The sequence below is a fragment of the Tauraco erythrolophus genome, chromosome 2, assembly GCF_009769465.1.
Source record: "Tauraco erythrolophus isolate bTauEry1 chromosome 2, bTauEry1.pri, whole genome shotgun sequence".
In the NCBI taxonomy this organism is placed as follows: domain Eukaryota; kingdom Metazoa; phylum Chordata; class Aves; order Musophagiformes; family Musophagidae; genus Tauraco; species Tauraco erythrolophus.
The window spans coordinates 123,999,025-124,024,818 of record NC_141466.1 but is presented as its reverse complement, the minus strand read 5'-3'; the positions used below and the strand labels follow the sequence as shown (position 1 = coordinate 124,024,818).

The 25,794-nt window shown below is 37.4% G+C and overlaps 1 protein-coding gene across 2 annotated transcripts in view; it reads left to right on the top strand.

Annotated features, from left to right (window-relative positions):
• The window catches only part of PPP3R1 (protein phosphatase 3 regulatory subunit B, alpha), a 41,421-nt gene that overhangs the window by 3,490 nt on the left and 12,137 nt on the right, over positions 1-25,794 (top strand). The window contains exon 2 of one of the 2 annotated variants that reach the window (XM_086631877.1): positions 20,663-20,702. In XM_086631877.1, the coding sequence (XP_086488003.1) occupies positions 20,663-20,702 (40 nt within the window). Of the gene's footprint in view, positions 1-20,662; positions 20,703-23,108; positions 23,282-25,794 lie in introns of those variants that run through there. The other variant, XM_086631876.1, reaches the window with a different exon arrangement.

The window sequence follows — 25,794 nt, the reverse complement described above, 5'->3', positions numbered from 1 at the left end:
TTCCTATTCTAAGGCATCTGACTTAGCATTAAAAGGGAAGCTTTAAGAGACTGAGATTTATAACATCTAAAATTTTTTTTGCTATTCATATCTTAAAGAAGACAGGGCTGTGTTCTCTTGATCAGTGCTAGAAAAGGAGGCCTAAGTAAATCTGGTATTTCTGGGGAAACAAATGAGGCAGAAATGGCACATTTTAGCGCCAAACTATTTCTTGATCTGCTTCTGCCTCCTCGTTTCCCGCATTTTTGTATGTCAGAAAGACATACAAACATACAAGATGTTGTTAAGGTGTAGCCAGGCTACTATAAGAAAATTATTTACCTGTTTTTCTTGGCATAATGCATACTTACAAGGGAAATGAATGTAGCAATGAAGATCTTGACGCTTTCTTGCAGCTGGGTGTTGAATCAGTGCTTACCTGGCAGTGTTGCAGAAGGAATAGCTTTTAGTAATTGTAGGTATGCCTAATAGTGTTCTCCTACTGTAATTAGTAAATTACACTTGCATAAGATTTTTTTAACATTGCTTTGATTTCCCTGATAATAAAAGATTTATTTTGCTTTCCCTCTCCTTTCTTACTGCCTAGATTTAGCTGAGTTTTGTTAAAGAAAACTGTATCCTCTCCTAAAATGTTGTACGTCTCGATGGTGGTTGAGCATTAAACTGTTAAGGCTTTGGTTTAGTTACATGAAATGATGACCAAAAATTGTGTTCATAGGAAAAACTTTTTTGTAATTCGAGCTAATATATGACTTCTTGAAAACAATTTGCTCTTGATTTCCTTGCTGCTCCTCTTTCCTCCTAAGCCTGTTCTCCCTCCTCTGGGTAGAAAAATTACACTGCACTGCTCTTTGTTGATTAGCAGCCAGTTTATTTAGTGACACATTTTCCTATTTTGTTATCCTTTCTTTCTTCTGGCCTATATGCTTTTCTCTTTTCCTAAGCTTGTTTATTCCTGTGTGTTCCCTACAGAAAGATCACAGGGGCAAAGAGGGCCGGCTGTTCCCGTGCTTCCTACATGCTAGTTCCTTGCCAGAATCATCAGCAGAAATAGGGAAAGTGCTACTGTTAGATGTCCTTGTCACGTTCAAACTCCTCTGCTTCTGGAGAAGCAAGCACTGCAAGGATGGGGGAGTAAAGATTGAAGTGATGGGGAAGGAATGATGAGAGGCATGGATCTGCCTCAAGAGAGAGGAGTGAAAAGTGCTTATGCTTAAAGGTTACGCAGTTGGAACCTTCTGAGCAGGATATTGTAAGAAAATAAGTGCCTTGTTTTACTTGCATGCCCCTGTTAATTAAAAGAGGGGAAAAAAGGTTGGAACTCCTGGAAACTGTAAGAATTTTATTGGCTGACTTGATTATATAAATTACTTAAACATGTTCTTTCTTCCTGAAAGACCATAAGAGCTTATCTTGCTGTGCTGTTGTGAAGCTGGTAAATATTGTCCTTGTTCTACAAATGAAAAAGGTTGAGGTCATGGCGGGGTAATAACTTACCCAAGGCCCTTTTTATTGTTTGTTATACTAACATTAGTATGTGGTGTCAGAAATGGATAATATGTTTGTAGCTCTGAAAATAAGTCTAAATCAAATTAATTGCTACGAATTTTGAGGTCTTTGGGCTGATGAATTATTGGAGTTAGAATGCAACCACTGGAAAACTTACTGTACTCTGCCTGGCTTAAGGCATGTGGTGGTGTGCAGTGGTTGAAAGCTTGGTCATACACTACTTTCTTTCAACATCTTTGTAGCATTGTGTTAGGCACTTAAATTGACTTGGAGATTAGACCTGGAAATGGGCCTTTTATATCCCATAAAAGCTATTCAGTTTTTAGATGTCAGTAGTCTTGACAACAGCCGTTTGAGACAGATGTGCTACAAAGATTGTCTTGCTCTGCTGAATGAAGTGGGACTGACTTGGATATGGATCAACATCTTTTAATTTGGAATAGGTAGATCTTTCACTGTACCAATTTGAGCATTTTGGGAATGTATTCACTGCTGTTTCCCTGGATCAATGATCAGGGAACTTAAATGACTTGAAATTAATCATTTCGTAGTGATTTAAGTACAGGACTGGAAGCAATATATTCTGCGTGACGTACGATGTAGCTGGATTATTTTGGTCACCATGTGAAATACTATATTTCCATAGTAACATTGAATATCGAGGTAAGTTTAACCAGGGTTGAACTTAAACTATGGCTTGTCGTCCTATTCAGGTCTGTTCTATATAACTGGAATGACAGAAGTCTGTGGAGAGGGTTTTTTTTTTTGAGTTTCAAGTGTGTCTAGGAATAAACCCCTCATCTTTCAACTGGAGTAATTTTTTGAGTGACAGTTCTTTTAAATAGGAAAATTTAATCTTGACATTTTATGTAGCTTTCTAAATGCGTAGCCTGAAAATTTTAATCTGGTAACTATACTTCATTAGGCCTTTTTCACAAACAAAAGACTATTAAAATGTTTTATGTATTGATTTTAGATTGTACCTAGCACAGCCTCAAGTGCATTGTTACTTTAACTGCTTGGGAAGACTATGTAGATGGTGCAAAACAGGCTGAAGACTGTCTGACTTGTTGGTAACTTGGCAATCAGTTGGCACTGTTGTTGGCACTCTGTCCCACAATTAAGGAAGAATCCCTAACAAATAAATAGTAATCCTTAACTGCAGTAAAGAAATCTCAAAAACCCTTTAAATGCTTTGGTTTAAAGGACAGCATTGTTCATGAACTGCCAATAAAAATCTTGGCTTCCAAGCTGTAAACAGGTTGTGCCAGTTCATATGCTCAGGTGAATTTGTGAAGCCTGCATTGATGGACGTTTTTAAGAAAACTGCTAAGGCAAAGAACCGGAACTTCTCCAGAAAGTTGTGCCTGTTTTTAAAAAGCTTATGCCATCAACATGAAGTTCACAAACACTTTATATCATTGTCTAGGGTACAGTAGGAATTGAAAAAATGTAGTAAGACATTTGTTAGTTAAAGAACTGCAGTCAGAATTTGGGAGGGGCAGGAAAGAAAAGGATGGGGTAACAGATAGGAAGCCCAGAAATGAAAGCCAGGGTTAATACGTTTCTGGGAAGAAACCCAGCTACTGGAAAAGTGGATTCAGCTGTGATTCTTGCAAGAATAACAACTTAGGATCATCTTTAAATGCTCTGGAACTTCTTTTCTTCCACCAGTGTGTTTGTGACAAATATGGAAGCTTTTACCCATTATTTTAAGTAGCTGGAAACTTTGAGAAGGAAGACCTCAGCTACAGTGCTCATCTTTTTCTACCGCTTCTCGTTGTTGCCCTGTGTATTGCTCTTCTGTGTACATTTATCAGGTGTTTTGTGTTTTTTTAATAGGTAGTAAAAGAGAAAACAACTGTTGTTTCACTGCTGACTGCTTAGGTTCTGAATAGCATCACTGAAGGTGAAAGAAGTCACTTGAATTCCCCCTGCTCAATGATACTGTGGCTAGCAGAGAGGACTTCAAAATGAGTTTTTTTCTCCAATAAACTCCATGAATGTGACTTCAGGCTTGAGCTTGTGAAGGAGAACTGCTTGCGCTTTGTAGGCATCATGACTGAAGAGCTTTTTCAGTGGTGTGTATGTAACGATGGTCTCGTGGGGAAGTTTAATTTAGTATTGAGCCACTACTTATCAGGCTTAGCACCTTGATGTCTGAGCAGTCATGGGTCAATTTTGTTGATAATGCTGAAGGAACACTTTACAGATTTCTCAGATAAAAGCTTCATTGCTTGTAGATCTGCTAACAATTCTAGACAAAAATAATGATAAATAGGAGAGCTTCTAAACAGCAGTAACAAAAAATGCCATATTAATAAATAGACTTGATTTTTATATTTAAGTAAACTATTTTAGCACTCTAATCACTGTTCTTCATAGCAATATCTAGTAAAATTAAACTTCAGTAATTCTCTTAAAAATCGTGGTAGTTTTCCTGAAATATTTTATTCAAACAAGAAGTTTGTTTATTTTGGTAACAAGATTAAAGCATTTGCATTGAGTACTGCTGGTGTTAGTTTTTTATTTCAGACAGTGCATTGAAAAATCAGGTTAATGACAAATGTAATTTATAAAATATGAAAGCTTGGTAATTTTGAATCTCATGTTGTGCTGAATGTTAGAGTCCTGCTCTAGTGTTGGTGCAGCTGAGTTTGCCAGAGCTCAGTTCTGAAAAATTCTCTGTTGAGAGACCTTGAAAAAAATGAACACTGAGCTAGAAGGTTGCCAGATTCCCTTTCTTGGTGAGAAGACAAAAAGTCACATGAGTAAAAGGGACTAAAATTATGGGGAAGTAGAAGATGGTGGTTTAAGATTTAGGCATCGTATGTGATGATGTAGTAGTACTGTAAACGCTCTATAGTAGGGGGCAGAGCAGCTAAAGATTCCAGAAAAACTGGCAAGAGTTGGACTGAGTGAGCAAGTGGGTGGTTTTCAGCAACAGTTTTATCTCGACTGCTTTCCCAGAGGTATTGTTTAGCATCTGTGCAGCATCATAGATGTTTTGTGAAGTCAATCCATCTTACCCAGCATCTTGCAAAGAGCAGTTAAAACACTTATTTTAAAATTAGAAGAGTTCTTTGATTTGCAGTTCATCTTACAGACTGGTGCACAAATGTGTACGTGTTATATGCTGCCTTTAAGGTTTGCAAGCTGTAAATTTTTGCAAGTGTGGCCTATGGAGAGATAAGATGGTAGCCTGTGGCTCTGTGGGCAGATTACCTATGCATGCACAGTTGCGTCAAATAGTCTTTGGGGAATGGATGCAGTTATTTGTTCTCTGCCTTGGCTAGGATGACTAGACTCTGGATTGTGAGTCTCCAGAGCAACCGGTAATTACTACTGGAAGTCACTGGGGCTCTGCAGGGGTGCATCTACTTGACTACTTTTGGGACCCGTGGACTGTATAAATAGCAGTAATTTTTCTAATGCTGCTTTGTGTGTACTTTTATGCTTCCTTTTATGTACATTTACAACTTAGGAAAATTTATAGCTCTTCAGGACAGCTGTTTTAATTGTCTTGCTATTACAAAGCTTAACAAGCTTTGATTCCTGACAGGATGAAGGAACCTTTTCTTTGGCAAGTGCTATGAATCTTTATGAAAATAATGTTAGCATCTATAAGTAAATGAGATTTTGGGTAATTCTTCAAGTATTTGACATATGATTGTTTATAAGCTACTGAAACTGGGTTGGAATTAGAATTTAATCTTTTGAGTATGCTTTTATTAGCTTGGACCAAAAGTGCTAGATGTCTCTAATACTGAATGTTAAATATTTGCGTTCCTGTACATAAATGTAAGAAGCAAGTCAACTCCTGTCCTCAAGAACTTGACCTAAAATATTCTATAATTGCATTTGAGTATTACTTTATATAACCAGCTCCTGACTGGACACCACTTCTGTATTATGATTAAAAAAAGAAGTCGTTGTTTTCTCCATGACACAGGTCATAGAAAGGAAACTGTTCCAAGATTCTGGAATATTCCGTAGCAGTGAAAACCTTCATCGAAAGCAGTGTGTTATTTTTCTGTGTTTTACTATGTTTCATTTTGCTTTCCTTTGATTGGGAATGTTATAATAATGATAATTGGCAGACTTTGGAAATCTACAGTGCGTCTTTTTCAGAAAATAAATTCCTGATTTGCTGGAAATTCTAAGTATTTAGTTAGAATGGAAGCTGGTAGTGCCTGGAAGACCTTTTTAATGTTTTGTAAAATTCTTGATATTTTAATTACAATGGTTTTGATCCCTCTGTAGTGGATCACAGTGTTGGTAGGGCCTGTTTTCAAACCACATGACTCATCTTTATTCTTTACTGAATTCTTCATCAGTCCTTGAGTGGCATAAACTAAATCAAAGCTTGTTAAAATGTCTTAATTTAATAGCTGACAGCTATAAGTTCTAATGAAGTCATTTTCCTTTTGGAAAAAAAAAAGTAAGTATTAAGACTAGTGTTAACTATTAGATATGGTTAAGAATGCTGGAATGCATTCTCTATTTTGCCCATTCTGTATCTGTGCAACAATTCCCCTTCCATGTGGTCTGCTTCTTCCTTTGGTTTGTGTATCCTGCCCAGTTTTATGTCTTTGCCTCCTTGATTGTTTTCTGTTGTCAGTTCACGAAATCAAATCCCATCCCATTTTTGAATTCTTTTCTGTTTTCAGATACTTGTCCTTTACACAATTCTTTACAATGTTCTTCAGTCACAATGTTCTTGTGATAGAATGTGACTGACATTTTATTGTCTACTTTTCCTTTGTGATCTTTTGATGTACTGTTTCCATTTTCTCTTTTTTTTTGTTGGCCAGCCACAAGACACTTAACTCCTTTCTTTCAAACTCAGATTTCCCTTTATTTCACTAAGTGATGTTAAACTATTTCTTAAATGGGAGAACAGCTGGTGACAGCATCTACTTATGTGACCTGTTTCTGTGCTCTTACACTGTTTGAACAAGTACTGTGCATCGACCCGTGTGACTTGCCTGAAACTTCAAGTCCTGGTGGCATAGCCTATGTGAATTGGTGATGTGCTCCGAATTGATACTTAAACATTCCACCTCAAGGGAGTTGGACTCTTTTAAACTGTTAGTAGGCTGTTGTATGCAGTACAGCTGCATCAGCTTGCTTTTTCCTCCACACCTTCGTAGATCCATTTAAAAATGTCTATTCCCAAAGCTTTCAGCTTTGCAGTTCGCTCATTACTGAACACACTGTTTAAAAACTTAGGATAGCCAGTTGGTTGAGAAAGATGCACTGGTCACATTGTTCTTGAGTATTTACAACTGTCCTGTGAATAGGAAACTGTATTCAACTGAATTAGTCTTTTACAGTAAGTAGCATAATACTGTTATATGATGTGGTATAATCTGTCATCTTCATTTCTAGAATGTATCTTTGCTGTTTTCTTTTCCCTCTACAAATACCACTTGCCAGCAGCACAGTGCATCTGCTACGTCTAAACCTCCTGCAAAAAGTGAAGCCTCCTAAATTTACTTTGACTGATACTGATCCCCTGTTCTTTGCTTGCACAAGTCGGTGAACAGTTTGTGGCAAAGGAGCTTTCACAGATGTTGGGAACAAACGCATTAATTTGTATGTTTGTTGATTGCTGTCAGAGGGTAACATGCTCCATTTCATTTCCAACCAGGTTCTCACCTTTCATATTTGCCTCAGCCCGGTACGTGTGCGAGATATAATCTGATCAGTTACAAGCAGGCCTGTAGCCATTTCTCGCAGAAGTTAGGGAGGAGGTTTGTTTTCTCTGCTAGGGGTTCTGTGACTACTATAGCTCCTTCTCTGCTTTTGGAGAACCCTCTGCAAAGAGAAGTTTTATTACTCCTTTCTAGTACTCACAGTGTTGCTGAGGAGTAGTAGTGTGAAACTGATCTAATGATTATCAGTGTTCTTCCTGCCCGTAGTTAGGGCTTTCAATGCTACATCTGATCATCTTGCTAGAAGCAAAATCAGGAAGTTCAGAAACTTCAGAAGACTGGGCCACCCTTAGTTTTACTCTTTTTTGTTTGTTTGTTTGCACTGTCCTAAATCATGTTTTTATGAGGTGTAGAGCTTTTGATTCTGCAGGTGTTGATAACACTTGCTTTTAGCTTTTTGAAAATTACTCCAAAATAAGTTTAAATTTGCAAGCATGGTAATAAGTAGTATTCCTTTAAGTGACAGTAATTTCCACAACAGGCTAAAGTGTATGTAAAAACCAATGCAGAGGAAAAAAGCCTACCTTTCACACCCCTCATCAAGCCAGTGGCATGAAAGTTCTATAGAGAATAGAACTAATTTTTTGACTGTTTCTGTTAGTTTTGGAGAGAGGTCTTGAACTACCAATTAACTTGGCAGAGTATTTACTGGGATTGTTCTAGAGAGCTGTTTGCTGAAGCTCTCAAGTTCTTTTTGGTTTTATAGTACCTGGAAATGCTGAGAATTAAATTGGCATAATTGAAAGCAGCCTCATGAGAGTATACCTATATATAGCAAATTATATTTTGATATGGCTTTAAGTCAAGTTAATATCTTCTTGTGAAGTAACTGTCTGTTCCTATTTTTATGTAGGTCAGCCAGTGATTAATTCTCTGTTTTGCTGGACCAATGTTTTATTGCTTGGTCTTTAGAGTGGAGGTTTTGAACATTGTCTGTTTTCTGCGAAGGTACTTCAGACAAAAACTGTTTTATTTAGAAGTTATTGTGGAGAAAGGGAGAAGCTGAGAGGGCTTTAATTGCCTACTAAATATTCTACATGTAAAACTGGTGTTTTGACTCTTTAGATGCAGTTTTGCATTTCTTCATTTGACACACTATAAGGTGCTAAATTATAGCTTAAGTATCATCTGTTTTAATTACTAGTGAAAACTGTGTGACTTCGTGTAGTCCTTCCAAGTTCTTAATGATGCTTGCATACTTTGATGTAATGTTGAAAATGAAGTTTTGTTTCCTTTGTTCTATATGTTACTTTGTTTTTCCAAATCCGAAGTTGTTCGTTCACACCAGCATGTATGCAATTTACAGTTTGCAGTTGCTTGTGTTTTCTATATTCATATTCACCAGTGAAGGGAAAAAATTCCTTCTTATTAATGAAATAATTAAATCAGTGAAGATCATAAATGGCCAATATCTGTTTTGTATCCATGAGTATCCTGAAGAACAAGATCAACATAGAATCATAGAATGGTTAGAGTTGGAAGGGACCTCAAACATCATCTAGTTCCAACCCCCTTGCCGTGGGCAGGGAAAACCTGCACTACACCAGGTTGTCCAAAGCCTCATCCAACCTGGCCTTGAACACTTCCAGGGATGGGGCATCTACAACTTCTCTGGGCAACCTGTTCCAGTGCTTCACCACCCTCTGAGTGAAAACTTTCTTCCTTATATCTAGTCAAAATCTCCCCTCTTTCAGTTTAAAGCTGTTGCCCCTTGTCCTATCACTACACGCCCTTGTAAAAAGCCCCTCTCCAGCTTTCCTGTAGGCCCCTTTAAGTACTGGAAGGCTGCAATAGGATCACCCTGGAGCCTTCTCTTCTCCAGGCTGAACAGCCCCAACTCTCTCAGCCTGTCTTCATAGCAGAGGTGTTCCAACCCTCGATCATCTTTGTGGCCTCCTCTGGACCTGCTCCAGTAGCTCCATGTCCTTCTTGTGCTGGGGACTCCAGAGCTGAATAATATGCTTTGGTTCTTGTTTCCTTTTAGTATGTCATCTAAGTTTGATGCTATTTCTTTGTTATTAAGATGTTGACCCCTAACTCTTATAATCCTATGATACCTTAGGCACTTGTTATTATCTTCAGTCACATTTTATGCTTTTCCCTGTGCTTTTCATTATGAGGTTTTTCACTCTACACTTGCAAACAAAATTGCCGCCTTCTAAGTGTTCTGAAACTCTTCAACTCCACTTTTGTTACGCATACAGATGTATGTATTTTGATAATTTTGTCATTGGTAGGTCTGTTGCCTTGCAGTGTTCTGTGTATGATCTTGTTTTCATTTGCACGAGCACGGGCTTTGTCAGTGTAACAGCACTGTCGTGGAGGGGATTGTTGGGAAACTTCACTGCAGTTCCCTTTGAAGCTGGGAAAGGTGGCTGCTGTGGGCTCTCCTTTAGCTAAGGACATTGAATAGACTTCAGTGAAGAGGCTTGTGTAGTAAATGGTAAGAGGTTTTACTGATGAAAGCAGTACACTAACAAAAGTAGAACAACTAAATTCGTGTCTTGCAAATTTCCTGTGACTTCTCCAGAAGCAGTGGAGGACCAACCTGTCTCACCCCAAAAACTTTCTAATGTGAACTCTTAATTGCATCAGAACTTACTTTGATTTAGTAGTGACAGAACTTAGTATTGTTTCCCTACTGAAGGTTGAGTTGCTCCAGAATCTTTCTGGGAAACTCCTTTCCTTGGCTTTTGAAGAGTTCATTATTCATTTATGCACTTAAAATCACAGGGTTCTGAGAATTTTCAAGAATGATGCAAGCTTTAGAAATGCCAGCTCTGTAGTGATTGCATAAGTAGACTGTGTTATTGCCTCTCGAGTGCAGTAGCTGGGAACTGCCAAAAGTGAAATTGTCTAATGGCACACAGGGAATTGTACCTTAGCTCATAAAGTTAACGCTTTAGTTCCCGTGACTTTTTCTCTCAAGTTCTTTTTGCAGATTGCAGTGCTTATGCAAGTTTTTGCAATGAGACATCTTGTTATTTTGTGAGAGAGTTTGTGGTTTCTTGTACATAAGAGGTTTTGTTTTTCTTCTTCAAATAACAAGATTTATTTGTTAATTTTCTAAATGTGGCACAATCTTTTCTCTGCCTTACCTTGTTTTAAAAACTGTACTACATTTGTCTCCTGCACTGTTAATTATCTCCACCTGACATTGCAAACTCGGTCAGCGAGGTCATTAAATAGAACAGAAAACTTGGATGTTCATACATTATAAATGCAACAATGGAGTTATATTAAGTTTAAAGCAATCTAGTTATCCTTTAGGTTTTTATTATTTTTACATCAAATGCATACAATAACTTCTGGGGATAGACACATATCTAGTGAATGGGATTATCGGTGCTGACTGTATGCTCTGGCTTGGTGGCTCCTTGTCCCTTCCTAATTCAGGAAAAGGACCTTGCAGTAAAACTGTTTTCCATCTGTGATTGTGCTTTCTTCTTAAGCAGTTTGTAAAACTGCTTTCTTTGGTGTTTCTACTGGGTCTTTATGTCTCGTTCTGTCTTAGGTGACAATTTTTTTCTTGAAGGCACTTTCAGTTTATCTGCAGATGACCAGATACTGTTGTGTGTATGTATAGATATGTGATCAAACCAAGTACTTTATCATACCTTCAGGGTCAAGCAAGTTTAGATTTTTGCTGAAAACTCTGTAATTGTAACTGAGTTCAGACAGGAAAAGCTATGGCACTTATGTACATGAATATAAAATCATATAATCCCTGCTATAACTGGACAGACTTTACAGATTGCTTTTCAGTCCTGAACACTTCAAATTCAAAACATTATGATTTAAAATGAGTGCTTTTAGTCTGTTTGACTGATATGTTTTATTTCTGTCTTTCCTTTAATATTAGTAAAGCAAAAGAGTGTATTAAAGACAAAGGCTGGACCCTCTGATAATTATACTCCTAATTCCTTCAGTTTTCCTGTCTGGTAGAGGCTTTGGCTACAGTACCTGTCTCTGATTTCAGGTTCACTTCTTGCTTCATTGGTTTAGGGCTTCCCTGTGATATCCTAGAATAGCTACTCAACTGCGGTGGCCTTAAGCCATTAATATCTCATTTTGGAGGAGACCCGTGGACAGTGGAGGATTTAAATAAAGCATAGCAGAAGTGACTGGCCAACTGCCAGCCAGAGGACAAGTGGCTTCCCTTAAAATGACTGACAGTGCTTGAGCAGAGCCATGACTGGATTAGATGGTGACTAAGGAGTAAACTGTAGGCTTTTCCTAAGGCTTGTACAGTCCTTCTTGCTTCCTGCATCCTGAGGGAGGATGTGGTAGAACCTGATCTGAGAGGGAAGAATCTTCTGAAGAATCATCACTCGTTTTGTTATGAACAAATGGAATAAACGTATCTAAAATAAGATTTTTGTTAATAAGACTTTTTCTTTTTTACATGTGGCAAAGGGAATTATAACACTTATTCCATGTACTTGCAAAGAACAACAATGCCAGAATGCTGTAACAGCTTTAACCTGACTTGATCTCTACTGTAATCCCAAATCCGGCAATCCCCTTTGCCTTGGTTCATTATCTCTGATGTCTGCAATTTAAATGCTGTGTTCAAGAATTAGGTATTAATCTTTTTTTAAGTTCCTCCAATACTGAAGGTCACAGAGTGTTTTAGAGGCAGGATTAACAAATTTAGGCTACTTTCGAGATAACAGATCTAAAACTCAAAATCTTCTTCTTCCTAAGGTAAGTTAAAACAAGCTGTGGGGTTTTTTGTGGTTTTTTTTTTTTTTAGCAGTGCCTTTTTTTGACTACAAAATGCTTGTAGCCTTCCTTGATACTTGCTGTTAATCAGCATTCAGGTGAGATACTGAGTTAGAATATTAACAGCAGCCGTAAGGCCTGTGCCTTGAACCTTTGTAGTTTCACCTTTGAGTTAAGATTGTACGTAAAAACTGAGCACTGATACAAGTTCAGTGTTTTATGAGAATTCCAGTAAACCTTCTAAGAAGTGTAACTGAAAGTGTTGGGCAAAACGTTTCCGTAGCTTCAAGGGACAATTATAATTATACTCATCAGCAGGTACAGAGGAGAGCACGGTTTACGCTGTAGTCCCAGAATGGAGGCTGTAACCGAAGATGAAGGTGGAACCGTAACAGAGATGCTGAGAAGTTGTGAATGTATCATGCTAGGTAGCTGTATCCTCCTGAAAATTGTGGCTACCAGAAAAGGGAAAATGCCTCTACCTCCTCAAAGGAAACCATAAGTCGATTGGACAACAATGTGTTAGCGAAATATAACTGTAAGGTTTTTTTTTTAAATCCCAAATGAAGCTTGGTCCATTTTATCTAGCTCTTCTAGATTATCCTTTTAGAAAGGAAAAGACTATTAGACCTTCTAAAGCATTTGACACTTCAGCTATTACATTATCTGGGCCATTAAAAACATGCTTGTTCAGGTATTTTTAACTCTTGCAGAATCAATGTTTAAATAATATTTGTGTATGTGAATAAAAAGTAGAGGAGAAGAGGTTGGCAATTCCTGGGCAAATTTAGAATTTAAAAATGCGTACATTGTTGCATTAAGGCTCAAGAATTAGATGATAGCAGTTTTCAGTTTCTCTCTGTGTATTTCTTTGTGGGACACGTTTGGTCTAGTGTCTTCAACATGAGAAGTTTCATGTATTGTGTTGTAGCTGAGTCAGGCGAGTTAAAAATCATTAGAGAAATTTCTAAATAAAATAGATTCTTGTTTATTTAACTGGAATAACTAGCATTCTTGCAACTGCGCCCCCCCCCCCCCCCCCCCCCCCCCCCCCCCTTGCTTTATGGGTTTTCCCAGTGACCAACAGTCATAGTTAGGAAAGCAAATATGCCTCAAAAACATTTGGAATAACTTAAAAGAAAGTTCAAGTGTGGGTGTTTTGGTTATTGTTGTTTTTTTGGTTTGTGTTTTTTTGTGACATTTAGGGTGCATTCTAAAACTTGGTGGGTGTTGAACCCATTTCTTATCTCTGTATACCTAGGAAACTCTTACTTTTAACAGTTCATAGGAAGTACTAACTAATACCAAGATTTAAGGTCAGTACATAAATTTCATAGTTTGCTTCTGTAGATGTATCTTGTGTTCAAAGGTCTGGGAGGAAATACTGGAATGCATTGCTGTAGTATGCACCTGATTTCTGGTTGACTGAAGAATTTAAGGGACGAATGGTGGATACTCTTCCATAACAGTACTGTTTATTCTTTTGCTGATATTACATTGTAAGATATATTTGGTGAAGACCATATTCTGTCTTTGTCATGACCCATGCCATTCTGTGAATTCAAATACATGATGGCAATTCTAGCTGCTGGAGTGTTGTTAATAGTAAAAATTACTGATTTTAATGGGAAGTTTTACTTGAATTCAAGCAGGAGAGCACAACTCTTAAGTACCTGCTGAATGCTGGAGTCCTTTACTGTCGCACCTGTCTGCTACTTACTGCTGCTTCTATCTTTTTCTTCTTTGCCTTTTGTTTCAGATTTTTTTTTTTCCTGTAATCCCTTGCTTGTCTGGATACCCTGTAAGAATTCCTTGCTCGTTTGTAACCTGTTTAATTCCTTCTGTTGCACACGTGGACAACTGAATGTTCGCACTAAAGGGTAACAACGTGGCCTGATTTGACAGTCCAGATACCAGAAGGGAATGAGATGGTTTCCACCTTTCAGGTACTATGTTGGACTTTTGGACAGACAAGATGATGGCTGTGAAATATGTGGTGGGACTTTTCCACAGCTTTGATTACAAAAATGAGTGGGGCATAAGTAGAGCTGAGGTGGTGAAAATTGGGTAATTGTGAAGGTTCAATAAATAGTGTCTTAGTTGGATTCAGCTTGCAAGTGTTGCATCTTAAACTGCTGTCATACTCTCTTAGCTTCAGGATTAGAGGGGCAAGGAATTAGGCTGCCCCTCAGAAGAGTGAATAGATTTGTTGATGGCCTGGAAAAATGATGTAAGATTTGGAAGTATAGTAGTACAGCACACTGCTAGAAGATACTTAATTTTGGGATTTGCTGAATGTGAGGCAGATGTCAGGCATTTTTATATACTACTTTAATTCCTTCTGTGGATCACGCTCTTAGAAACTAGGTTGAGAATGCGAGGTCAGCAGTGAAACTGTCACTGCTCTTGAGTTGCTCCAAATTCTTTTAATGCCCTCCAGTTTTTTTGGCTTCACTTAATTCTTTTGCATCACTATATCTGACTCAAGGTTCGTGTGATCATAAGAACGTCAGAGGTGGATGTATTTGAGTAGAAGTCTTGTGCTAGAGAGCTGCTAATTCTGAAGAGCCAGTATTTGGGGGAGTTGCACTTGGTGCCTGGAATACTTTTATGCAAAGCAAGTACTTAGTAGTTGCTTTGCATAAAACAATGTAAAAGTCACCAAATTGTTTTAAATGTTAATTTCTAAATTTGGGCATTCAGTCTGCACCATTATCAGCTCTTAAGTCCAGTCTGGTTTTGGGTGTGTTGTAATATCCCTGTTTTAAGTAGATTTCTTTTAGTAGCTGCCATGAATAGCCTAAAAGGTGACTTAATTACTCAGAGTCAAACACAAATGCGAAATTTCCTAGCAATCTGGCCTATGATATCTGCTTTTTTGTAGTGTATCTATTAGATATTCCTGTTAAATATACTGGAAGATAATCAGTAACATGTATTTTTTTTTGTTCACAGGCTTCTCTAAGGCTAAGACACAACTTCTCTGTATTGAGTTGTTTGAGACTGTTTTGTTTTATTTTCTAATCAGATTTAACCAGAAAAAAGCAAAGTATATTCACACTGTTTCTGAACATTGTAGATGAAGATGTTTTTCTTGCTACTTATTTCCACTCAAACCTTATTCCTGTTTGTCTTGTTTGAAGCCATATTTCTTGTGGTGTCTACAGAAACTTTGGGTTTGTCTTTTATCTGTGCTCTGGTAAATTCCTTTTGGCTTTAATTGTTCTGGTAAATCACGTATGAAATGTACAAATTACAGCAGGTGAGCTCTTGCATATTTTTGTGATTTTTGATTTAATTCAGAAAATCAAATACTAAGGTGGCTTAAAGCCTCTAGGCTTTGTCTGAAATTCGTTTTAACAAATACATAAACCATTGTGGATGTGTCTGTGTGGCATATTCTATTCATGCAAAAGTTTTTGCAGCCTTGATAACAAATACCATCCTTCCTAGTTTGCCAACTTGTGTGGTGGTTGTTGATGAAGAATACAGTGCCAGCCTATGACAGCCAAAGCCCTAGTAACTTGTTAAATAGGGGCCATTTAAAAACCAAACCAAACTTCCCTTCAAGCTGGCAGCTCTTCATTGTCAAAGCTTTGTGAAAATGGCAAGACATGGAAAATGAGCTCAGAGGAGGAGGAAGAATTCTCTGCAACAGGTAATTTTCATTAATTATTAATTTTGGTGGTATGAAGAAGAATGAGAAAAGACAGCGAAGCATTTTGTGTGGTTGTGGAAGAGGAAGAAGGGTCTTTTGAGTAGGCTCTTTTAAAATGCTGACTGCCAGCCTCTGCCATCATCTTCTTAACACTCCCATTCTTTTCTAGTTGTAGTAGTGGATGATGGAAAACAGCTTTTTGTGTAACTTGAGAATTGAAGTTGATTATCTTGATGATTCCTAGTTCTGACCCCCAGCTGACATGGCTTGGTTAACTGTTTCACTTGCACACTGTAGTTTCTTTCTGGTGATAACAGAGATAATTAGTAACGTAGAAGGTGCAGGAGCAAATGCAGGAGGCACAACATATAGCATGTTGACAGCACCCCATGAGGTGCCCATGTGTCAAAAGTGCAGACACATTAACGTTCCGCTTTTGTGGGAAGCTTTGGTGCGCAGGTGTCACAGCCACCTGCAGCCTCAAGGCAGGTTGCACGTTTAAGGCCATTTACAACAAGGATTAGCTTATTAAACTACTTTTTATGTTGCTGCAGCAGTAGTAGTAAATCTTGGACAACCACTGCTGTACATTACTAAACAGATCTTCTTGTTCCTTTTTGAAGTAATTCATTGGCTATGGAAACAAATCAAAAGCTTTGAAACAATCTAAACTGTTCCAGGAGTTCATTCGTAGTTGTAGTCCCTCACACACCACCTTTTGAGGACTAAATTTGAGATGAATCCTAAACTGACATTGTGACTTGCTGGCATTTAAACACATTTTCTGCTTTTATAAAAGCAGAAAACTAATTGAAGGCTGCCAGTATAATAATTTCAGTCTCTGAACTATTTACAAGATGATGTACGTTGGGCAGAAAAGTAACATACAATCAAACTGATCCGGAAAGTATTCTCCTAAAGTATGTCGAAGAACTGTTTTGCAGTCTCATGTCTTACTGTGTACAAACTGTTTTGTATAAACAACTTCAGCTCAGAATTTAGATTTCGTTGCTAATTTTGCTGATTGAAAATTTCCTTTTTATTTTCTATCCACAGCTCTTCATGTGTTTCACTGAGAGGAAACTTGTCAAGATAATTGTCCTTAGCTATCCTGCCTCGGAGGAGCCTATACAGAACTGATCCTAAGAACAGAGAGCGATTAGTATGTGAAGTGACTGCCAAAGAAAGAGAAATCAAGAAACACATTGTCATGGATAATCTACAGAACAAATAAAGACTAAAGTCCATTAATAGGTTATCCTTAATCAGTAATAAGGCACAGCTGCTGAAAGGAGAAAAGGAGAATAATTACTAGAGAATAAAATTGCAAAACCCCTTTTTATTTTTAAAGGAACAATCTATGTGACACAAACTTCTGAAATACTTTAGTGACATATTTTGGCCTCCCTCTAGTAAACTGATATTTCTGCAGCATACAGAATTTGGTCAGCCTTCTGTTTGTAGATTTTGCACTGTTCCTTGACCTGTAATTATTTCTGTCTGTAGTCATGATTTTGCTGCTGTTTAAGCAGAAATTAACTTGCAGGGATCTAACAACCTTCAAGAAAATTTCAAGACTATTCTGACAGCATAAGGCTGTTCAAAATACCCATGTTCCAGCCACTTGTTCTAATTGTGTCACTTGAGAGAAAAGAGTTGAGCTCCAGCAGTATGGTAGGAATACCCAGATGCAGCTGAGGAAAGCGTGTTTTATACCAGGCGTAGGTGCCAAGTAAATCTCTTGCGGAGTGTTGATGCTGTACGAGCTGCGTTTCTTCAACAAACCGTGTGTCACTCATTTCTCAATGTGCTAATATGGTGTGTATGAGAGGATACTCTCACTTCATGTAAGGTGTGCTAAATATATGTCTAGCAGGGAATACTAATATTATGATGAGTTTTTTAAGCTGGCAATCCTAAGAGTTGTATCCGAGCCTTGTTACTCTGCACGTTTATTTGTAAAAATCAACTTCTCTGCATCAGAGATGAAATGCTGTTCGGAGATTTTTTACAATGACTTGTCTTTATAAGTGAATGTCATTATCTTAAAACTATAAAATAAAAAAGTATATGTCAATGCAATGTTATCTTGCTGAATAAGTTTATAATTATGATGATCTTTTGCGGTAACTGTCAAATTTCCTGTTAGTGCATCCAATCACAAAGTAATATTTTCCAGTATTCTTTGGAATGCTATCTAGTCCTAGTGTGAAACTTGGTGACTCTTTGAATTCTTTGCATTAAAACTGTACAGATGAAAATGTGTACCTGATTTTTTTCCTTTTTCTTTAAAGGCTCATTTGATACTTTATGAAGCCTCATAGCTGTGCTTCCTTCTGTGCTTATTTTCCTAAACATTAATGTGGATGTAGCTCTAGACCTTTCATCCTGCTACCTGTCTATTCTTAAGCAGCAAGAAAACGCTCAGCCTATTTAGCACTTGTATTTCAGGGCTTGTATTGTATCTCGGAGCGTGAGCACATACTGATCATATTTGGGGACAAATAAGTGACCTTTTTGTACTGCTGTTCAGAGTATGAAGAATGCCCTGAAGACGAAATCATCATCTTCATCTCTGAGGATCACGTCTTTGGTGTAGAACAACACCTTTTTGTCCTGGTCACAGCTGTGCAAACAGGAATCTTGGCATGAGGAGCTTGAACATGTATTTGTAGAAAAAACCCACAGGATTAAAATCTTCTTAAAACGTAGTAGACTTTTGGTTCTCCTGTGAAGATGAACACTCAGCATGCTTATAGCAGGTAACTGTTTTTTTTAAATACCTTATATAAATACTATGTAGCAAATACTGAATAATCATGTAATTTTTACATGGTCACTTACTAGATTTTTTAAATTTTTTTTCAGATATCCAAGTTCCAGTCCTGGATAGGTAAGTATTCTTCACACTTTTTCGCAGTAACTGTTACACAGAAAAACTAAGCTGAAGTTTATTCACTTTTTTCTCTGCTCTCCAAATATTTTTTTAGGCTGCTTCATGTAGATAACGATTATGCTTAGTTTGTGCATCTAGATGCATAGTAAGACTCCTTATAAACATGACACTTTTCATGAGCTGAAAAAAGTTATTCCCATTTTTTAATTTTTCCTGCACAGTTTTCAGAAGCACTTCATGCTTCTTTAGGCAGATTGATTTCAGTAGCCTGTACTAGAAATTAACTTTCTCTCCACACCTGAACGAGGGTGTAAGTACTCAGAACAGTCTTATAATGTAGTTATGATTGTATATTTGTATGTGCATAAGCGCACTGGTTTTAATTCAACTTTCTCCTTTAATTTGCAGCCTTCCAGTCTGGTGTTTTTCTTGCCTCTTCATGACTGCGTGTCTTGAGCAGCCTAGCTGGATCCCCTGGTTCCTGTTTCTTCTTGTTTCAAAATTCTGCTTTTTCCCATTTTAAATCCCCTACCCTTTTATGTTCATATACATACACTAGGCTTTTACTGCCTGGTTTGGTCTTTGCTGTTTTTTCGGAGACTTTGATTGGATTCTGTCCAAGATTTTCCATGTGTTCTCCTGGCTTCCCTGCCACAGTGGAATAAGTTTCTCTTGTAGAATATCTGTCATGCTTCTGAGGTTTTAGGGACCTGATGGTCCTTGTCTGTGTTTCTGTTCTCCTACTTTGTCTTGCCCTACGTTGACACTGGGGAAGAAGTTAAGGCTGTATCTTTCTACTTATAAAGCAAATGTGTTAACTTTTCTAAAGAAGCACGAGAGTGGGGGATAAGGAAAGAGACTGTGTTCTGGAGGTAAAAAAAGGCAAACATCACCCCCCCCCACCCCCCCCAAGAACACATCTTATCTCAGACATGTTTGGATTCACAAGATATTTGTTCTGCCCCTTTCTGTCCTTATTAGGAAATGCAGTTGCATGATTCCAGGCTAAATGCAGTTCTTCCTTTTTTTTTTTCTTTCTTCTGTCAAGTAATCTCTGTATTTCTGTTCAGTTTTGTATGATTTTAAGAAGTCTTTCTGTGCACGTGCTCAGCTATGGAATCCCTTATGCTCCATACCGTAAGAGAATCATTGCTGAATAGAATGTCTTAAACTAATCTTAAATATGTTTTGTTTTGTTGTATGAAACACTCTCTTAAAAATATTTTTTTTGTAAACGGTTATGAATCTCTTCAGTTATCTGGTCACTCCTTTGCTGACTGTTTCTGAAAAAATACTAAGCATGTGTGTATTGTGATCTTCTCTGGTTCCAAGTGAGAGGCATTTGGGAAAAAACCACCACCAGCTTCTAATTTTAGTGCTTTTTGGCGTTCATGTTGCAGTAGTTTTGGATTTCAGTATGTGCAACTTCAAAGTGACTGTACCCTCAAAGTTTTAATTTATCTTGCTATGACTGATGTAATACAGCAAGGATTTAAAAATCTGAGTTTAACTTTCCATTCAGCTGCAAAACAGGAATGTATTAACATAGTACGTTACAAAAATACTTAAATGTAGAGCTGTTACGTCTGAATTTCTAGTCATGTAAACCACTTTTTTGCATCATTCTTCCTGTGTGAATCCTTTTTGGGGGGAGTGGGCAGGTGGCTCTGGGGAGAAAAGATGGTGCGATTGTCTTATGCTAATTGAGTAAGGTTTGTCATGGTAATTCATAAGGACGTGTCTGTTTCTGTGTATGAAATAAAATGATAAAGCAGATTATGTGAAGTCTTGACATTAAATACTATTTTAACTTGAAAAGCAGCATTTGCACAATATATAAATAGTGAGTTTGATTTTTGGAGTTTAGAATATGGGATTGGAATTCTTATCATGTGGATTACTGGTATTTTCAAGGGAATTCTCATCAGAGGAGACCTCTCAATGTTTTTGTATTTCTTCGTATGTTTTGGTAACATAGACCTATCCAAATAAAACACTGCCCGTGGTTGTTGGGTTAAAAATATGTTGTGGTTTTTTTTTTTTGTAAATAACCATGTATCTTGTATTGCCTGAGACCTTTACAGTCCTAAAACTTAAAATAGTTCCTCTAAGCTAACTTGGGAATAATTGCAACTTTGTTCTTTTTTTGTGTTTCAGGGAAATGAGGCAAGCTACCCTTTGGAAATGTGCTCGCACTGTAAGTTTTTTAATTGCTACATTACATTGTTAGAGGGGTTAATGTTATTTGGAGATCGATACTTAAAACTTTCATGTATGAATTTACTGCTTGAAAAATTATGCTGTTTATATACTGACCAAGAGAGTAAAATTTTAAGGTGAAAACTTCAAATAGTACAGCTTTGGCTGTTAGACTGTAAAAATCAAAAATCAGTCAATCTTTAAGAAAAGATAAAGATTTTTTCAGTTTTTCTGTTAGAATATGAAAGAAACTTATGATAATGATAGTTTTGATATCTGTACAGTGAGGTGTTGGAACCAGTAGTTCAACTGGTGGGGCTTTTCCATCAGTTGCAGCGCCAGTTCCTCAGGTGTGGAACAGTTTGTGGTGCAGCATGTGCTATGTTAGGAGCAAAGTACATTGCCTCAGCTGTCTTTGCACCCTCAGAGGAAGCAGAGGCTGAGGCTAAAAGAGTTTTGTTTTTTTTTCTGTGTATGCTTGCAGCCAGGTGTTCAGGTGAGAAGCCACAGTGGTACTCACTTTTGGCCACGTGATCATAAAATTCATGACTCTCTCCTGTGGGGTTAGTCTGCTCTGTAAAAATAACAAAGTATTTCTTGCCTAAAGCTGACCAAAGAAAGGGTTGTCTTGTGAAATGTCCCTGTGGTGGGATGCTAAGTGTACTTTTAACTGTTTTTTTTTTTTTCCTGGACTGTTTTTCTTCAGCACTAAATAGACCTGCGTATGTATGTATGGACTGCTTGATAAAATTCCCAGTCTTCGATTAATCAGGCCTCGTTCTTAAACAGGATAACACATCCTTCAAGATAGGGACCGTCTTCTAGGCTGTTTTCACAAGGCTAGTCATAACTGAACTCCGGCTCTCGTGAGTCAAACACTAATGCAGAATAAATAATCGTGGAGGAATCCCTTTCTAAATAATTTTTTCAGAGAAATGAGGCTTTTGCTAGTAATTTGCAAATCCTCTATGCTTAATATATACGTCCTCATGAATTATGATTTGAGTCATCAGTTTGTAAACACTTGAGAATCTTATCCACAGCACTACATTGCTGTGTCATGCTCTCAGTGTATATTTTGGTAAATATGACTATGTGGGTGGAAGTTTCTCATTTGATGAAGAGTTCAGAGTCTTTTTCTGGATCATATGTATTGATCTTAGGTTACTGCTCCATTGGTCAGTTTTTCCTTAGTGATAAACTGGCTTCAGAAGATGATTATTTTTTTTTTTTTTAATTAGATACGTCTCTGGCAGAGTTGTGAGCAGTGTGTCGCCATCCTTAACTTTGGATTCTAGGATGAGCTATATTTATTGGTAGCTACTGCCAACCTAGAGGTTTATTACTGAGCTTGTTTACTGCCTTTTATTGCAGAGAAAGGGAAGATTTCCACGTTACATTCTGTGGCTAAACTGTATTTTGAGGATATCGTGGTGTAAATCTGAGGTTCCGCCTGATTAAAGATTTTTCTGCTTTGATGGCCCTTCCCACAGTGGAGAGAAAGTCAGCTGCTTCTCTGGGCAACACAACTCCACACACTGAGGAAGATGCAGTTATCTCAGATGTCCCTTTGCTTGGTTGTGCCTGATCACTGGAATGATTGCACTGTGCTTGAAGGTTCTGCGTGCGTGAACATCCTGAAAGAGCAGGGGTGTTTTGGGGCACAGATGTTACGGTAGCCTGTCCTGAAGTAGATATTCATCTTGTTCTTCAAATGTTAAGTGTTCATGCTGCTTCCAAGTAGTTGTCACCAACAGGGCGAAAGCTTTTCAGGGCAAGACCAGACAATGTTTGAAGATAATTTGATAAGAATTCTGAATGGTTGGACTTTTGGGAGACTGTCAGTTAGCAATAATGTATTTATGCTATCTGAACGGTGGCGTTGGGTCGTAACCTCCGCCTGGATCCACACTATTGTGGTGTCTCATTTCATAATAACTTTGTTTTAAAGTTGGGAGTTACAGGAAGCAAATTCAGGGTACTGTGCAGATGATGCAAACAATTAAATAGCTAAGAATATTTTTACTCTTTGTTTTAGAACATTAGTTCTTTTCAGTGAGTGAATTAGTGTTCTTGGATTCCTTAAAACAGTATGTTTTTGTTTCCTCAGCTGTGCTGTGTCTGAGAAATTACTGAAAATCTAGTGCTATTTTATGTGCTGAAAATTCGATGTCAGCCAAGCTATGTCAAATTAGCCATAAGAAAAATTTTATCATAGCAAAAAGCTGTGAAGAAAACTATTTTATAGTATAGTAAACAGTATTTATAGTATTTTAGAGTAGAAAATAGTAAGTAGTATAGTATTTTATAGTATAAACAATATTTTATAGTATGTTATGTTTTGTTTTTAGGATAAGGAGACTAGTATCTCTTTTCTAACTTAGGAAATTGTAATTGACACTTCTGAAGTCATGAAAAGGATTAGGCCAGCTGCATGTAAGCATATACAAGACAAGTGGTTGAATGTGTTCTCAAGGGCGTCATCTTTTTGAAATCTGATCTCCAAGTCTGAAATGGCTGTCTTGGTTGCTACTCTGAAACATTATATTCGTGAATCAGACAGGACTGTACATAGAGGTGAGAGCTTTTGCTGAAGGTCTGTTTTATTTTGAGATCTCTGCAATCCATTCTTATGGGGAAAAAACCCACTTTTTTTAACCTGGAAACATTTTAAATGAATTTCAGGACATGTTTTATTTACAAAAATCTTTCTTCTAATACCTTAGCGATATTCTTGTTTACAATGATCTCATATTTGAAAAACATATGGAAACTAGGCTCTCTGTGACCACCCTCTGGTCTGTTTTTTGTTAGTTATAACTTTGAGCCAGTATTTTAAGAGTATCTGAAAAGCCAGCCTTTTAAATACAAGTTTTTAAACATTTAGATTTCAGCAGTGTTCAGCACCACTTTGCTGAGAGGTGCAGCTTTTCTAAGGTTTGTACACTTTGCAGGTGCCTGCGTAAGCGTTGGGAGCTCTGCAGCACGGAATGTTCAGTACTTCTGAACACATGAGCAGTTACCCTAAATGCAGTGAATTTCAGAGATCTGTATTTTTAAGGCATTCTTTACTTTTGACTGTCATTAATAGGAAGCTAGTCATGTACCTTTACGTTGACTAGAAAAAAAAACATTAAGATGTTTTTCTGAAATTAATTTTTCCAACGTAGAGCACAGTTAACTCCAGAAATTAGCTTTTAATGAAGCTTTTTGAGTTGTCACTTAAATACTTGTTATACTATCTGAGCATCAGTTACGGGAATAACAGCTTGAAACAAACAATTGTTTTAATAACATCCTCTGCTGTTGTGTTGGGGGAAAGGAGCGGGGTATTAAGGAGTATGTAGCAGCAGATTAGAGAGTGTCCAACTGGAAGATAAAGCTCCTGTACTAAAATGGGAGTTAAAAGAGAGCGTTTGCATGTGGCTTCTTGGAAGCATGGAGTCCTTGCATTTTTAACCTGATTGGTCCCGTTTTTTACATGTATGCAGATGAATTCAAGGTACAAAGCAGGTTTTGTTGCCTCTGGAATTTTAATACTTGGATGGAAGAGGAATCTTTTGAAAATACTGATAATTCTTTAACAAAAAAATCTTTAGCACTGGAAGTGCTTAAAAAACCCCACCTTGTTGTTCTAGTTACAAGGTGAATGAAATTCAGAATGGATTATGAGGTGAATAATTGTGTGCTTTAAAACAGTGAATAATTTGAGTTTCTACAGGGCTACCAGCAAAGCCTTTTAAAGAAAAACATTTAACAGGTATTATTTCCAGGCAGTTATTGAGTTGGTAAGCTCAGGCATCGGTGCCAAGCTGGTGGGATATTTTTTGATTCTACTGAAGAGCACAGGAAGCGTAGAGCCTCATGTCAGCTGGTGAGAAGAGCACAAAAAAGGCTCACTGGAGTTTGAGGAAGCTCAGACCGCTGTGATGAGTCACAGGCAAACTCTAACTCAAGTGATGTAAACAAAGCTTGAGCCTCCTTATTTTGCTTGGTGATGTTGTCACCCTGTTTACACTATTGTGGACTTGGACCTCTGTGGATTTCCTAGTGTTTTCATCTCTAGCCTGATCTCCTGAGCTGGTCTTGTGAAATTGTGTCTGCTACTGCCACCATCAGTCCTTGTGGCTCAGGTACCCTCACTGTGCCTTGTGTTTCCAGTGTAGCTTCAGGATGCTTGTGTGGGCACTAGGTTGCCTGTAAAGGAGCCCTTAGAGATGAAGGAAGGAAATATTTTGTTCAGGCTCTGATAAATTTAATTTGGTGCTTTGTTCTTCAGTGATAGCTATGTGAAATTTTAACAAAGTCAGTCTGTTGCTAAATACTGAAGAAGCAGCAGTCTTGTGAAAGAGGCACATCTGTCATGGATGAGGACTGTTCTATCTGTGCATTCGTGGAGGAAATCCAAACAAAAAATGAATAGGATATTTTTTAAATTTGTTGTTATATGTAAATGTTTGCTATTTTCCTTTATAAATTCAAAACAAATCAAGCAAACAAACCCCAAAACCCAGAGAACTTTCATGGTTTTTAGCTAAGTTCAGCCCAGGCAGAGAGAGTCAGCAGAAATGACAACTGTGAATTGAAGGAAGAAAGAAAAGAAAAAAAATCAGGCAAATTTAAAATAAGGATTATAGTGTAAGGCATTAATCTCTTATTTTATGTTCTTATTGTACTATTTTTAAAGCTATTTTATGAGGATAAAGATGTTACTGAAATACAACTTTTAAAAAGTGTATTAACTTTTTAAATTTCAGCTTGTGGAAAAGTTTCTAAAGGTGGGTGTGGGATGCTTGTATATTTAAGGAAAAAAATTGTTCTGATAGGAAATTATCATACAGTCAGTTATGAAACACTGATCTGCAGATGTTGTCTTATCCATATATGTTAATTGCAAACAGTCTTTTGTGCTTGGGAACTATTAAAGGAAACTACTCCTGTAGTTACTTGGATTTTTCATTATATTCTTCTCCAAGTTCTCTCATCCATGGTGTGTCCATTGCCAGAAACAAAACGTTGGACGTGATTGATATTTTTTCAACTTTTGGCAGAGATACTAATTTTTTCTGTTCTTTGACTTTTTTTTTCCC